Below are 17,599 nucleotides of genomic sequence, written 5' to 3' on the forward strand. Positions count from 1 at the left end.
TGGGAAAGGCAATGTGCGAATAGGGTAATTGTGGAGGAAGTTGAAGTTAACGGGGACTCTATCCGTGTGTCCCAAAGCCTTGAGTGATGTAGAAAAACATTTAAAATTATCACTCAACAGTGCTGACATTTCTTGAGCATGTTCAGGGGAGAGATGTGACAAATTAAAGTCCTGAATATTGAACTCTTCCTTTCTAAGATTGATAATTTCTTGGGATGCCTGAATAAAATTCATTGAGTGTTGTTCATTACCTTGTTTTATTTCCTCAATATCCTCAACAGGTTCTACAGTCCCCACCGTGGTGTTTTTGTTTAAATGAATCTTCTGTGAGGAAGAATTTTTAAGAAGAACATAAAATGTGTTCGTTATCTTGGCAGGGGTAGTTGATTCAGCAGCATCACATATGGAGTTGGGGCGAACAATGCTTAGATCAGAATCCACGTTAGTATTTTTCAAAATAGGGGTAAAAAGCAGGTTGACTTCTTCATCAAATTTCTTGGGTTGTGTATGAACTTCTGCATATACAAACGAATTGGGTTCTAAGAATGTCTTTCTTGATAACATAACATTAACTGAATGACTGATAATTTCCCCACAACATTGATGATTCCCCTTTGGTATGTTTTTATGTGACCCTAAGGGGCATTCCACATTGGAAGCATCATGACACTTGTGAACATTGCCTCTCGGCTGACAGGAAGTAGTAGAGTGACTTTGATGAAGATCATTAAAGAAAAAGATGGGGATGCTTTGATTCTGTATTGTGATGGACTTTTGAGAGGGAAACATTTGAACATTATTTTTGGTCAGGAAATCCATTCCCAATATGCCATGAAAAGTAGAATCTGCACACAGGTCAATTATAAAGAAGGTGTTTTTGAAGAACTGCTGTTGCATTTTAAAAGAGAGTTCTACACATTGGCGAAAGTTTACGGTAGAATTTAGAGTTGAAATGGAAACGTTTCTGGCTATGTTCTTGTAGGGAATGTTATGCTTCATGTTTTCAAAAATGTCCGCAGCGACTAATGAAATAGTTGACCCAGTGTCCAAGAGAAAATTGAGCTGTGTGCCAGAGATATCAACACGAACGAGTGGTAAGGAAGAGGCTGAGCCAGACTGGCCAATGCCCGCATTTGCAATGAAATTCTTTTCTTTCCCCACAGGAGGAGAAATGACACCACTATCAAAACATTTATGAGTATGATCTGAACTTGTACATGGTGTGTCATGTGAAGTACCTTGAGTGATGCAGGAGGGTCTCTTAGCCTTAGCAGGAGACGTTTGAGTACCTGAATGAGTGGTGATTTTGATTGCAGCACTTGACTTCTTTTTGTTCAGAGACTCAGAAGCAAGTTGTGGCTCCCCTACATTGGGTTGTATAACCAAAGATCCCATGCCATCAGTTGGGCATGTCACAGGTGGATGAAAAAATGGATCCTTGACAGTGCGAATATCTTGCGGGATAAAAATAGTTGCCTCTGGATTATATCTGGTGGGAGGCGGTGCATGTATGTTAGGTGGAAAAATCCTAGGTGCGGTTAATGCACATGCTTTCAAATTGTTAGACGAAGACTGGGTAGAATTATTAGCAAAGGACAAATGATGAATTGAGTGTTGCGAGTTGTTTTGATCTAGCATTTCCTGGCGAGAGAACTCTTGGTTTCTTGAGCTAAAAAATTGATTAGAATTTCTAGATTGATTATTGCCCCCTTGTCTGTTCCTTAGCTTGAAGCATTGATCTATGACATGTCCTGTCTTTTTACAGTAGGAGCAGACCCTGGGAAAATTTCCCTCTGAATTTTCCCTGATGTTGGTTCTCTTGGAATATGGTTGGAAATTTTTGTCGCCTCTGCGACGGTCATTGTGGAACCTAGAATTTGACCTGTTGTCTTTTGACGTAGAACTTTCCCTTGACCCACCTGTGATAACATTTGTGGACATGACATGAGAAGAAGAGCTACTCTGTTGTCGAGATTTAAGTTGCTCCTGGAGGAGGTTAACCTGTTCCGAGAGCTTTTGTATCTGTGCCGATTGGGCGGCATTTTGGGAGAGCAAGGATGCTTGAATAAAAAGTTCTTGCAGATCATTGGCACGAGCGACCGCTTCATCGAAACTTTCAATCTTAGCTTCTAAGAGCTTAATTCGTATGTCAGGGGGAACCAATTCGAGTAACTTCTGTAATTTAATTTTGTTGAGAGCCTCGCCTTGGGGTAAGCTGAATACCATTGACGTAACACGGCTAATTCTGTGAGCTAAATTTTTCATGGATTCGTTTGGCTTCATTGCCAATTGGTGGAAATCCGCCATGGTAACCCTTGCTTCATGTTTAAAAAAATCCTTTAGAGCAGCTAAAATCACAGTGTGATCCTTTGTTTTTCTGAGTGATGGAGATTCCAAAAAGAATTGGAGAGCAGCATTTTTCAGTTTACTTTTTAAAAATATAATTGCCCTGTCTCCTGACCAATTATTTACGTTGATGATGTCGTCAACTGTCTCGCAGAAGAATTCTAACTGGGAGGGATCACCCTCAAATGGGTCAATGTGGACCATGAAAGGAGCTGAGCTAGTGCTAGAAGCAGTCGAGGACTGGCCGGCATACATAGCGAGTGCGTTGACAGCTCTTTGAATGCGTTTGGGGGGCATAATGATGAAAACAAATAAATTGTGTCACAATAATAAGTCGAAAAAAATTTCAAAGATCAAATCTGATGCTCATTGAACTGATGTGCAAGTATTCTGTTGTCAGGGTAAGGAATGTGAAGCATCTCAAAATCTTAGTTTACCACCAAAGACTAATATGCATATATTTTCCAACTCATATATCTTGTAACACAATGGAGTGTTGGCATTCTTATATTAAAATCAACAATCTTCAAGACTAAATATTTCAAACTTCTGTACATGTAAATACAATAAAATGTGTGACATACTTGTATTATAATTAAAAATCTTCAAGACCAAATATTTTCAAACTTGTGTGACATGTAAATACAATAAATGTGTGACATACTTGTATTATAATCAAAGATCTTCATGATCACAGCCATGTTGATTTGCAACAGGTGTGATAGCACATAGAATGCATTTAACTTCATTTAATCATTAGTTAATTCAATGTATTAAGTAATGCATATTTGAGATCATCAAATAAAATTTTGGATGTAAACACATCATGTCAATAACACATCAAAGGCACTTCAATTTGAAAAATATAAATACATATTAATGCACAATTTAACCGTTCATTCAAGCATTCGGCTTTACCGCCGGGGCAGTATTGGCCGGCACCAACTGTGGTAATTTTAAAAAAAATGTGAGAACGTACGTTATGTGTATGTTAGGGTATAGTGCCAAAATAAATATCTTTAGATGTTAAAGGTACTAAGATAATTCATGCTTATCTGATGGATATCATTTGGAGAGACCCCGGTATCGTGATTCCGCAGGCGGGGAAGAAATGGTGATAGCCCGACACCTTCTGCAATTCCAATACATTCTTCGGGAGCTGAAATATTTTGTTTAAGACATTATTTTGTACGCACATAAAATATTAGACTCGAATCATTTTTATATAGTCGCATCGAACAGTGGTTCTTCCGTCTTAGGTGTGGTGGGACACCCAGGTTCTGAAATATTAGGTATGAACGGTGTAGAATACATCACAACAATAACAATCATGATTAGTTCCAGATAAACTATTTATTTTTCATTTACTTTCCTCTTTTCTTCTTTAATTTCATCATTATAACACAAGAGAAATATCACTCATGACCTTAATATACATGTATACACTAATCAGATTCATCAACCACTATGTATATGGATGTGCAGCAATCGCCGCGCACATTATGTACATAATTAATACCAATTTAAAGAAAGGAGATGATACTTATCAATATCACATTTTACGAAGGAGATAGGGTCCCGATTTTCGTGTCGATGCCGACGGCACGCACCCATTCGCCATCAAAAGTAGCCGGTCAAACTCAAAAATAATACGAACTAAAAAAAGAATCCATCACTATCCCCAGGCCATGCCGATCTGACTCGCTTCCACGACGCGACCCCGTAGCATCAAAAAACCGTTGCCAAACGGGAGAAAAACTCCCCATTGCCCGTAAGAGACAACCCAACTCGATGGACCTGGAGCGCCGCCACTTCGAGTGAAGTAGAGGCAAAGCCGATGCATTGTACGGATCGAAGTGGGGTGGAGTCGCGACGAAGAATGAGGTAACTGATCAAGATTGTAGGCGGGAGTGCTGCAAATGAGAGGAATTAACAATCGTGGTACTGGAAGTTACCACAGGCTTATTAGCATTTTCTACGCTACGACGTGCGTTTGTTTTAGTTTTTTCGTCCGCATTAGACAGTGACTGCAGTGCCCTCTATAGTTTGTTGGAGTTGCGAAAGAGGTTGAAAATTGTTTTTTTGTTGGGAAAAATGTATTTAACTGCTTTGTTTAAAAGGTGCTGCTATTTTATTTGTTCTTTTATTTATTTTTTACGTATCTAATTCTTGAGATGAGCATTAGAAGGCCTATTTTATTTCTCGTAATCAGCTTAAAATATTTAAAAAATATGTTTGAAATAATTTACGAATTTAGCTAATTTTGAGAGTACTGGGCGGTCATTCCAAGCTCGTCAGCTTGCGAGATCGAGACTTTCGCTCACGTGATCGTTTGTGATGTAGAAATGTCGCAAAGTAGTTTTCTAATCTACTCGAACCTAGCCGCAACAGAGAAGAAATCAACAGACATGAAGGCAAAAAAAAAAGAAAAGAAAAGAAAAAGAAAAAAGGTGCGTCCAAACAGTGCGTCCTTCGGATGAAGATGATGAAGACTGGTTCTGCATAGAGTGCTCTACTCAGAATCCAAAAAACCAACTATACGGCTTCAATGTCATAATTGTGACAAATGGCCACATGACTGATGTGCTAAGTTTGATAAATTATATGCTTGTAAAAATTTTAATTCGGACAATGATAATGATAGTTTATTAGAATAAGTCATTAATGAAGTAAATCTGTAAAGCAAAAAAGTTTTTGATTTTTAATGTGGTTAAGAATTTTTTAAATTTAACAGAATAAACCAGAAAATGTGCAAAATTCATTTCTTTACTAAAATATATCTAATGTAACAACTAACCCCATATACTGTAACAACATGCCCCGTGATGGGGTAAGTTGTTACAATCTACATCTATTAAAAAAACTTGAAATATTTTGGAGTAGTGACTTCTAATCATTTTTTAAAAAATATATTATGAATGTTAAACAGTCTAGATGCATTTTAAAGTTTCATGCGTGTAAATAATTGAAATATTTTAGCGTAAAAAAAAGTATTGAAAAAAATTGTAACAACTAACCCCGGTCTCCCCTACATATGAATTTAAGGAAAATTAGTGATTTTCAAACTTTAACTACTCCGGCCCATGATGTTCCTCGGGTTTGAATTTTTGTATATGTTCTCAGTGGCACCCCAAGAATATGTATACAAAAAATCATTGCATAGCCCTCCGAGGAGCTGCCACGATTTGTGGTGTAAAAACGAAGGGGGAGGGGGGACAAATGGCACATCAGTAGGGCACAAGGAATGTGTGTGCGAAATTTCAGCTTCATTCGTTTTTTCGTCTGGGCTGTAGCCCTGTCAAAGAAAGCGAAAACTTTTTTGAACAGCGATTTTATAACTTAAATTCCTCCTCCCCCTGATGGTCCAGGAGATTGTATTTTGGTTTACGGCGTCAGGAGCCACTAGATATTGAGTGTACCAAAAATCAACTCCGGGGGTATTCATGAGGCTGAGAAACAGAGGGGTGAAATCCCAGAAAACCTTAACTTGTTCTATCGCGTAAACTGTTCTTGGTCGCTTTTATTTTCTTTCGTCTTTAGCGGTGGATTTGCTTTTGTTGGCTGCTGACGTTTGGTTTCCTTGGCGGCGGGACGCTCCCGCCTCCCGTGATCTTTCCCCTTAAAAAACGAAATTCAAAATGAAAACAATATGCATTTGCAGGACCTCTAATACTAGGTGCCTGGATAGGGTTTGGGGAATTTCCTCCGGAAAAGGTTTGAAATTTTAGACCATTTTCAAAATGGAACTGGGTGGGGGTGGGGGTGGGAGGGTGAGGGGTTCGAGGGCGCTCCTGCACAAGTGTTTAGAGTTGAGTTCCTTTAAACGATATTGTTTGCGATGGTGTTTGGGAGAGAATTAACGTTAGGAACCGCAACAGAAATTTTCTATACCTTATTTGTCCTAAATGCGCAGTTGAAGATCATATTTGATACGACGTTGTGGGAAGGGATATGGTTCGTTGAGTCTCACTCTGAAACTTTTTGAAATTGATGTTTCATAAAAAAACAAGTTTAGATAATCTTTGAAGATGATAGTGGAAGCGGGTTCATGGAATCTCCTCTGAATTTTTTCTATTTAAGTTACAAAAATGCAATTTTATAGCTTTGGTGACGTAAAAAGATGGGAGTGGACTTAGAAAAATCCTCCCTCTCCCCCTATTTTGCTTTGTCCATAATATTTATTTCATTTTTAAAAATATGTTGTAAAACATCCTGACCCACTTTTTCTTTTCCAAAAACATTTAACTACACTGGTGTGCAAAAATCAAGGACGAAGTCGAAAAATTAGCATATCAGTTGAACGAAGAGGCAGAGCGGACAGAAAGACCAATCAGGAGATTAAGTAAGGTGATGTACGGTTGCACATGCGCAGATATGCAGGCAGACGTAATGGGGGAGTGTCTGAGTAGTAGAAAGCATGTTGTCGGTGTAAGATCAGTATTTCTGGCAAAGAGATTGCACTCCGCATAGCAGTTAAAATCACACCGAGTTGCTGCCTCAGCGAGAAATGGCGAATAATCAATCTGTTAGACGACATCTGGATGCTTTTACCCGAGGTCGAATCATTGGAAAGTTGGAGGAAGGTCGCAGTGTGATAAGTGTGGCTGCAGAGTTCGGAATTGCTCACAGCATCGTTTCACGACTTTGGAGACAATTTCAAACTATAGGAACAGCTATCCGGGGGTTCAGTAGTGGTCGTCAACGAGGAACCACACCCGCAGATGACCGGTATATTGTCTTACAGGCCAGAAGAAACAGGCGGGAGAAATCGCTAGACACACGACACAGGCGATTGGACGACCACCGATATCGAGTTTTACCGTGGCCAAAAGACTGCACGGTGGTGGTCTGTTTGCACGACGCCCTATACGGTGTGTACCTCTAACGCCTGCCCATCGGAGAAGGCGTTCTCTGTGGTGTCGGGAACACCGTAATTGGAGAGACAATGAATGGGGACGAGTACTCTTTACAGATGAGAGCAGATTCAGTCTGAGTAGCGATTCTCATCGCATACTCATCTGGAGAGAGCGGGGAAGCCGCAATCATCCCTGGAATATCATTGAAAGGGACAGGTATGGAGGTCGCATTGTTCTCGTTTGGGGAGGCATCATTCTTGGTAGTCGTACAGACCTTCGCATCTTCGACGCAGGTTCAGTCAACGGGACCCGTTATTGTAACGAGATTCTTCTTCCATATGTGCGTCTTTTTAGAGGCGCTATGGGTCCGCAGTTCCTTTTCATCGACGACAATGCACCATGTCATCGCACATTAGCTGCCGAACAGCTCTTAGAGAGTGAGGATATTGAACGTATGGATTGGCCGGCACGATCTCCGGATCTCAATTCCATCGTGCATGTGTGGGATTTTCTAGGCAGACGCTTGGCAGCTCGTACCTTACCACTAGTAACGATTCAAGATCTTCGATTGGCGCTGCAAGACGAATGGCCAGCAATGCCTCAACAACTCATTGACACCCTCATTCTCAGCATGGGCAGACGCTGTGAAACCTGCCTAGCAGTCGGGGGAGATCATATCCCCTACTAAAGACCGGATGTTTCTTGCTGGACACCCATCACAGGGATGTTTCGGCCTTCAGTCGCATTGCGCTCCGTGCTACTTTTTCAATAAAGCTTCTTTTTATCCCTCTGATTTCTCTTTTAGTAAGTGTTGCTTACATTACACATGTCCTTACGTATTGGAGATCTTACGGTATTAAATGTGTTGATTTGGAAAGCTTTTGTACAAAGTTATATTGAAAAAACCGCCTCGTCCTTAATTTTTGTACACCAGTGTATGTTAGTTTTCCCATAATGGAATTTTCAAATTTACCTTTCAAATTTTTGTTAGTTTGAAAAACAAACGCTATTAGCCCCGAGGAAAAAAAAACTTTCTACGTTTTGGCTTGAATTGATATTCAGCAGTGATATCTTATAGCAGTGTTTTCCTTTTCAATTAAATTTAAATATCCGGGCTCCTGAATTTCTTAATGCACTTTAGTTTTCCATTCACTTTTTTACCTTAGAAAAAAATTAGAACTGCTGGTGTCTATCTTACAATGTTCTGAATCACTCTTTCTCTCTATATTTAAATTTTTCTTCTAGTTAAAACACATTTCGGGGCATCCCATGTATTTTTATCCACTCTTCGTGGGGAAATTTTCAATAAAAATATTCATAAAATTAATATATTGGAAGCAAATCCCGATAACTTACATCATTATAAGTAAAAATACATAAAATTGTGTATAATAAATTATTTATTAGGAACTTGGATGCATTGCATGTGTGTGTGTGTAGAGAATTAAAGCTATCTATGGTGAATATTTTGTGCAAAATAGGATGTCTAATTTTTCTTTTCGTTAGATGTTGGTTCGTGTGCGTGCTCGTACTTTGTAATTCGGTGAGATTTGAACTTTTATTCGGTAAATTGATAATTTCCCCTCTCCCAAAAATTTTAACTTTGGGCGCCCCTGGCCATTGGCAGTTATAAACAAGTATGAATTAATAAATTATTAATTGCGAAACGCTTACATACTGACATAATTGAAAGACGTCAAGAGAAAAATAGTTTCAGTAACAAGGGTTTTATAACTAAACCTGTTCTAGGTCATGGTTTTTACTAGTTTTCCTGTGTGTGACTTACTTCTAATAAGTATTTTCACCTTTGCAAAGTTAGGGAGCTCCCCCCCCTCCGAGCTAATAGCCCACCGGCCCTCAAACCTATGCGTTTTCGTTTTTTTTTTTTTTTTTTCCCATCTTCGAACTTCTGCGCCCTTCAGGACATCGGTAGTCAAGGTTGACGCACTTTTGCGGGACCCAGTCCGCTCCTGAGCAAAGCTATATTTTTAACAAATCATTATTCAAATCAAAGATATTGAAAATTATCTGCTTTGACCAGAAAAGAAACTCAACTCAATCATTACGCCCCTTCCCTATCCTCCAATTACAGGGTGGCGACAGATCAGGGAGATCAGGGAAAAGTCAGGGAACTTTAGCACTCAGGGAAATATCAGGGAATTTCGAAAACATAACAAAAATTCAGGGAAAATTGATCAAATGAAGAAAAATTTTTTTTTCCCCCTTGCAAAATGAAGTACTTTGATTCCCTACGAATTTTCCTCAATTATTTGTTTTAAAAAAGTAAAATTAATGAGGTGCAATTATACAGTGCTGCACATTTGAGCATCTTTTTTCCTCAAGGTCAACGTATTCAATCTTTGGATGAGCATCCTAAGATTGCATGTGTGTCAGTAAAGTTGTTTATTTTACCTTGCTTGAATTTTCCTTCCAAGCATTCCAAGCTACGTAAAATAAACAACCCTACAGACAAAGAGAAAGTTGTCGATAATGACTTTGCTCCCTTGCCTTCACTCATTGTCTTGAAGTAATTAGCATACTGTTATCACGATTTCAAGAAAAAATCTTTGTTTTTTAAATTAATGCTGAAAAATCTTAAAAGTTATCACTTGGCGTGTTTAATTTAATTGCTAAAATTAAATTTCGACTGAAAATCATTTTTTTTTTGCCATGGTATTATTCGCTGTCACTTCAGATTACGCAAAGGGGTTTTTTTTTCGGACTTTAAAACTCTTTTATTTTAAAACCATATACATTTTGAAATTAATAATCGTTTTTGAGTTTCAATGTTGTTTGTTACTAAAAAGTAATGAAAGGTTTTTTTTTCGACAACTAATGAAATCATTTGAAATTGAGTCGGGTACATAAGTAAATATTTTTATTATTTTTTAATAGTTAAAATACTGTATTCATTCATTAAAACCTAAGTTCTTGATTAGAGAATAGCTCAATATGACTGGTTGTTGAAAGATTTCAATTTGTTTTGCATAAATATGTCCATTCTGCCGTGTGCAAGTAAAGGGCAGTAACTGCACATTTTTCTTTCTTTCTTTCTTTCTTTTTTTTTCATTTTTGTCATCTATGGTACGTTATCTTTACTGTACATGCTCGCTTATTTGGTTTCCGCTGAAAAAGGGGCGCGAAAAAAAAGGCCAATTCCAACATTTTCTTATTGTTGGTATTGAATCTACCACACATTTCTTCAAATATCTTGAAAACTAATTTCTGTAGATACTGCCGTTTACCTGCACACGGCCGTATTATTTATGTTAGTAAAACTACATAACATTTATACTTTAACTATCACCTGTTATTCTTGCAGCAACATTTATACTGCTTGAAAATTCAGTTCAAGATTATTTCCATTTACATGTTTTAGTCGTATCATGATTTATATTTCTTTTAGAGTGGTTTAATAATTTCTTAGAATTCTTATGTTAACTGGTTCATGGAAGTAAAGTATTTGTTTTAGATTTCCTACAATATTTCTCTGTCGATAATTTAATGCACTATTTTTACCAAAAAAAAAAAAGAGGAGCATCTTTTCGAAATATACTTTTATTTAACAGCTTAAACCGTTCTAAACACTGCATTTTATTTAATATGCAATGCTTTTCAGGTAGGGCAAAGAAAGGAAACCATTATCATTGATAACGTAAATCAGGGAAATTTGGTGAACTTAATCAGGGAAAAGTCAGAGAACTTTTTTTCCAGTTCCTGTCGCCACCCTGAATTACTTTTTCTTCTGCCTAACGGACTGGTTGCAATTAGGGTTTGCAATATCGGACCAAAAATTCAATACCGGTATTCGGTATTTTTAAAACGTGATACTGGAATACCGGTATTAATACCAGTACTTGAAATTTCTTAAAAAATACTTGAAAACATATTGTTTCGTTGCCACATTTCATAATTTTGCACCAAATTTGTATTATTAATGAGAAGGTATTGTGAACAAATATTAAATGAAAGAACAAATGTCATAATAAAAAATCAATAATGGTAAAAAACATTATGCATCGATTGAATTGTTTCGGAGCCTAGAACTCATTTAGTACTCTACTTTCCAACAGTTAGAAGTACTCTATCTGAATTCACGCAGGTCGATGGTACTGTTATCAATGCGCGATTCACCTTCTCTAATTATCTAGAAGGGCAGTTCTCAAAAGGTGGGAACAAAAAAGTTAACTTTGAGCAATTTCAAAAATTTTCGAATTTGACATCAATTTTGATTTTATTCTATAGTATGCATACCTAGAACACAATATATGAACATGAAAAGACAGCAGGTATTTGTAAAAATTGTTAATTAGCAAATTAAATCAGCAATCTGTAGGTAACAGATTTTGGACATTGCTTTCCTGTAGGTAACGGATTTTGGACATCATCATAACGTAAGTTTCATCATTTTTGACAATTGTTAATCTGATTTTTAACTTTTCCAATGAAAATTTTATTTATTACTTTTTAAATTTTGCAATTTAATAATAAAGAGGATATTAATGAAATACTTGAATGGCTATACATGCTGCTCCTTACATTTAATAAAGTTTTGGAATGATTTTGAAGAAATTGATGCAAAGTTAAAAAAAAAGCTTCAAATTAAAAATAATACAATTGTAAAAAGTGACATCAGTTTTAATAATGAATATTTTTTCTAATGTCATAAGAATTAAAATTATGTCTAAAAAAATTATTGAAGAAAGAAGTTCGTATTTCTATTTGGAGATCGTTAAATTATGTTTCCAAAAGAAAGAAGAGAAAAAGAATTCTAAAATAATAAAAGCGGAAAAAAAAAAAAAAAAATTGCTAGCGCAGGTGATAAAGTCGCCAAAAGTGGTACAGCTGACGATAAACTACATTTGTCAGACTGGAATTCCCCTCTGGTAACCTTTAGCGTATCGTATACTGTGTTGTCGCTAGCGGAAGTTTGCTTGGCGATGTTAGCGCAAAATGGCTTTCGTTCGATCATAGAAAGCCATGTTACTACTGTAATTTATGCATTGTTCAATGTGTAACGTATTAATTATGCAAAATACCAATGGATTAAAAAAGATAACATTATAATAACCTTTTTTATTGAGGTTAGAAGACAGTGGATCATCAAAAATTATGAATAAACGGTCAGAATTATCGGCATCAAGATCGTAACGCCATTTGGACATCTTACATGTATGTTTAAGAAAAATCATTTTTCTTCTAAGATACTGCATAAAAGCTTATGAAAACACTTTTAAACAATTAAAAATTGATTCTGAGGATCGATAAATACCTTTAAAACAAAAACATCATATACTTAGTTCTCAAATAATAGCATTTTAAAGATCGCAACTTTTGGACATACATCAAATTTCAAAGTTACGTTTTTTTTAAATCGTTTACAAAGTAAACAATCTATCTTTATTTTTGTTATCTGTGTAAAATATTAACAAAAAGTTATTCAGTGTAAGATTCATACCTTTAATTTTTTTTTGAAACGTATGGAAATAATTAAAAAAAAATTTTTTTTAATGGTACATTTGCTCAGTTAACGTTTTGGTATGTCCAAAATTGTGCCTTTTAGCAAAGAAAATATTTTTTTAAGGGCATTTGAAGAGCATTTTTTCCATAGTTTATGTCAATTCTTGTCTCTATACAGTATTATAGTTTAACTCAAAAATTTTTGAGTTAATTAAAATGAAAGTTATTTGGTGTTGAAGCTTCAAAGTTGAGGTCTGTGTTTGTTCCCACCTTTTGAGAACTGCCCAGAAGTTTTTCAGCTTCAAATTATTCGGTCTCTTGTGTGTTATTTTTGGATAAATCTTTTTGTGTGTTTCTTTTGTACTGTGTGTATTATTATTATTATTATTCCTTAATTTATAGCTAGTCGTAATTTTATTCCAAGAGACGATACTTTTCCAACAATAACATCATTTTCTTTTGAGCAGGAGAGGTTTCGTTTGATTTTTATTGCTAGCCCTTTAATTTGAAATTTAGAATAAACTTGACTAAATTTAATCTTGTTAGTTTCTTTTATTCGTTTTCGCGTTCTTTTAAAAATTCTTTACAGTTACAATTATTTTAAATATCTGAAAATATGTTTAATGATTATGATTAACATCTATTTAAATTTTCAAGTCACTAAATACTCTCCTTCTTCAAGCCAGACATGACAACAAACCAATGCCGGTGACAACAAATTACCATTTGTTTTACTAACACGAAAAAGTTTTTTGCCAAAATTCAGTACAATTGACACAAATATTTAAAGAAAATATCATAAAGTATCCCTGAAATTGATGGTTGGAATAAATTATCCGTAGAACAAATACATTCGAAATTACACTCGAAATTAACTTTCACAAAAAGGAAAGTGAGTGATCAATGAAACAGAAAAAATAAAAACATGGTGCACAGAAATGCAATTCATCGCACCATCTGGTAATTAAAATATCATTTTGCAATCTTTCCGCTACTTTTGTTTCATGATATTCTATTAGTTCGTGACTTTGAAGCCAAATTTTTACATCAATAGATTGATTTTGGTTCTGTATCATGGAAACAAAATGTACATTTAAAATATAAGTAGATATTTATTAAGTTAAATTGAAAATTCTTTAATTAAAACTATTTATTTTTTTCATCTAATACCGAAAAAAACCCCCGATATTTTACCTCAGCAAATATCGGTATTTCGAAATCGCAAAACTGCATGAAATACCAGTATTCGGTGTACCGGTATTGCAATCTATTCTAGTTGAATTTTGCTTTTTCATATGTACTAGCGCGCCACATTTTTTTTCCCCAACAAGCTGTTTATTAATTTTTTTTTCTCCGTGATGTGCGCCCTTTTCGGCTTGCGCCCCTAGGCCAGGGCCTAGGGTGGCCTATTGGGTAATCCGGGCCTGGTCCCCGTACAAAAAAGAATTTAACTCATATATACAACGCAATTTACGTAAAATGACCATTCCGCTCCACCTATTAGAAAAAAATGTTTTAAATTAAAATCGGCATTGCAAATACAAAAGGAAAATCCTGCTGCCCTGTAGAAAAAGAATTTAACTCAAATACGCAACGCATTTTTTAAAAACCTATTTTGCTATAAGGATCGCGCACGCCAGAATAGCTCTCAGTATTGGGTAATCCGGGCCTGGTCCCCGTACAAAAAAGAATTTAACTCATATATACAACGCAATTTACGTAAAATGACCATTCCGCTCCACCTATTAGAAAAAAATGTTTTAAATTAAAATCGGCATTGCAAATACAAAAGGAAAATCCTGCTGCCCTGTAGAAAAAGAATTTAACTCAAATACGCAACGCATTTTTTAAAAACCTATTTTGCTATAAGGATCGCGCACGCCAGAATAGCTCTCAGATGGCAGAATTTTTTCCTACTTGACACTTATCGTTATATGTTTCGGACATTTCACACAATAATTTTATAAATTATAGGTGTTATTCTGATGTATAATCTATATTATTGCTGAGTTTTATTAAAATCGATTCCGTAACTTTTGCAGGAAGGAGTAACAAACATCCTTGCATACAAACTTTCGCGTTTAATAGTAAGAAGTAAGATTCTTTCGTTGTCGGGTGAAATGTTGAGCATTTAGCCTTAGCCATGGCCCCACTAGATGACGCTGACGCTTAACGGGCCTTGACAATTCGTGACTTTTCTGTGGTAAACCGATGCAATTCATGCATCCACCAATTAATGTCAACGTTTCAAAGTTTGTTTATTTTTGATTGGACGTCGCCCATTTGGACCGCAAGAGGCGCTAAAGGGAACCCCTGCATCCACCAATCAATGACAACGTAATGGAAACAAGGGTGTTTCTTGTAGCGCCCTCTTTGTTGGCATGAGTTTCAGCGATTGTCACGGCCTATAAGTATTAAGTGTGGCCCATAGAATAATATTAAGAGTATTAATAATACTGCATACTTGTGAAATGTTAATCCTTTTACATGTTTTTCTTTGCAAGGAAATGCACAGCAATAGTGAATCATTTTTCTTGCACTTGGGTGTTTTGAATAAGAAATTTAACTTAACGCTTGGCAAACATGATTTCTTATATGGAAGACTTCGTCTGCTACGATTAAAGCTCGCCGTTGCTATGATACACACCGGTCACATGGTTTGGTTTGTGAGCAGCAAAAGCGTTGCCATAGTTCGGTCTACTCTAATTATTAGTCTATGGTGGGGCCATGATGGTTTAGCGTAAATTAAGTTCCTCTGCTTGAGTTTAGCCAAGCATTGAAATGAATTACCGTCATTCAGACTATTTTTAAACTATACATCCCTCGTTACGTTTTTATTATTCCATATTTTCAACGTTGGATTTCAACTGAAAATTTCCAACTTTTTATTACATGTGTACATGCGTTTACGGTTGCGTTATATTTTCTAATATGTAACGTCAGGAAGTTGAAATTAACATCACTTGAGACAGCTGAAAATCACATTATTTTCATAACATATGGGCATAAATTCATGTTACACAGATTGGCTCTTTGTAGCGACAAAATAAACCAATTTTTGAAGTAGACGAAAAGTTATGACGGAATGGCAAGAGAATGGATGTGTGCTACAATGTTAAGACGGTGTTACTCCCATTCGTTAAAAATTTTTGGACTGATATTTGTGATCTTGTTTTTATGGATCGAACTTTGTATTGTGAACATAAAGTCAGATATGTTTGTTTCACACAAAAACCATTATGGTGATCCGAAACTTGCTTTTCTTGCCAATTTTAGTGCCATTGTAAATTCTATCAGCAGCCCTAAGTCTGCTAATCTCTCGTTGCTTTCAAATACAGTTGTAAAAATAAATGTTTTACAAACTGTTGCAAACTTAGAAACATTTGGACCATTGAAGAAAAATGGTGTTGTAATTGTGATTCAAGTACATAACAGAACTCAGTATCTCTATGCACTAATAGAGTCCTTAAAGCAAGCTCAGTATATCAATCAAACCCTTCTGGTATTTAGTCATGACTTATTTGATGTTTACATCAATGCTCTCATACGGAGGATTGATTTTGCAAAAGTAATTCAAATTTTTTATCCTAATTCCATTCAACTTCATCCAAATGAGTTTCCTGGTCATGATCCAAACGATTGCCCAAGAAATATGAAAAGAGAAATTGCTTTGCAACAAGGCTGCAATAATGCCAAGTATCCAGATTTATATGGGCACTATAGAGAAGCAAAATTTACTCAAACAAAGCATCATTGGTGGTGGAAAGTAAATCATCTGATAGATGGTTTACAAATAACTAGTAAACATACAGGACCAGTTTTGTTCCTTGAAGAAGACCACTATGTTGCTCCTGATTTTCTTTACCTACTTACAATGATGGAGAATGCCAGAGTAATGATGTGCCCTCAATGCAACATACTGTGTCTAGGAGCCCATGTGAAATCTTGTAATTATGCTGCATTCAGCAGGAAGGTAGAAATCACTAAGTGGATATCTAGTAAGCACAATATGGGAATGGTAATAAACAGGTCATTGTGGCAGCAGATAAAAAAGTGTGCCAAGGCATTTTGTTCCTTTGATGATTACAACTGGGATTGGTCATTACAACATGTCAGCGCATCTTGTTTGCCATCTCCATTAACTGCCATGGTGGCCATTGCACCTCGCGTCTTTCACATGGGTGAATGTGGTCTACATCACAAAGGAAGGGATTGCAGCAGTGATAAAGTTGTATATAAAGTTATGAGAGTCCTGGTTGCTTCCAGCAAACATCTGTTCCCTACATCATTAACTGTTCACCAAAGTATAAGAAAACCATTTAAGGCTCCAAAAGGCAATGGTGGGTGGGGTGACGTAAGAGATCATATTCTGTGTTGCAGTCAAGTGAAAAATTCCAGCATTGACTGCTCCCAGTATAATTTCATCTAGTTTAATATGCAAGCATTCTTTCATGTTTGTATAGTTGATGTTTTATTTCAAAGATAAAGTCTTAGCGAAGTACTAAATCTGGGTAAAAGTTATAGAAAATTTTGTTTCATTTCATTTAATATGATTTCCCGAACTAACTCAGCACCAATTAATAGGCGATTTCATTAAGAGTGCCGAATTCCGAGTCTGCTAAGGTTAATGATGGATACAGCTTTGAATTTCTTGTATTTTTAACATGATTGGAGGACATCTGTGATTTCTCTGAAGAATAAATGTAACTTTTTGTAAAAAGTTCGATTTTCATTCGAAGTAATTGTGTGATTTCTGAAGATAGTGACTCATGAATCACTTATTGTAGCAACAATGCCACTGCAGTTGCTGCTGCAATGATGTTGCTGCAATGTCACTGCAGCAACATCAAAAGTATTATTTTTTAAAATTGAGTCCATCATTTGTTCTCACTTTATATAATAGAGGTAGATTGGGCACAAGTTTACGAAACATACTT

The 17,599-nt window shown here is 36.1% G+C and overlaps 1 protein-coding gene across 1 annotated transcript; it reads left to right on the forward strand.

Annotated features, from left to right (window-relative positions):
• Nucleotides 1-2,708: 2,708 nt before the first annotated feature.
• Nucleotides 2,709-17,091, forward strand: LOC129228481 (alpha-1,6-mannosyl-glycoprotein 2-beta-N-acetylglucosaminyltransferase-like). Its single transcript, XM_054863161.1, has 2 exons — nucleotides 2,709-2,747; nucleotides 15,730-17,091. The coding sequence occupies exons 1-2, from the start codon at nucleotides 2,709-2,711 to the stop codon at nucleotides 17,089-17,091; spliced, it is 1,401 nt and encodes a 466-aa protein (XP_054719136.1).
• The last annotated feature ends 508 nt before the right edge of the window (nucleotides 17,092-17,599 follow it).

Source organism: Uloborus diversus, chromosome 8 (assembly GCF_026930045.1).
Source record: "Uloborus diversus isolate 005 chromosome 8, Udiv.v.3.1, whole genome shotgun sequence".
Classification (NCBI taxonomy): domain Eukaryota; kingdom Metazoa; phylum Arthropoda; class Arachnida; order Araneae; family Uloboridae; genus Uloborus; species Uloborus diversus.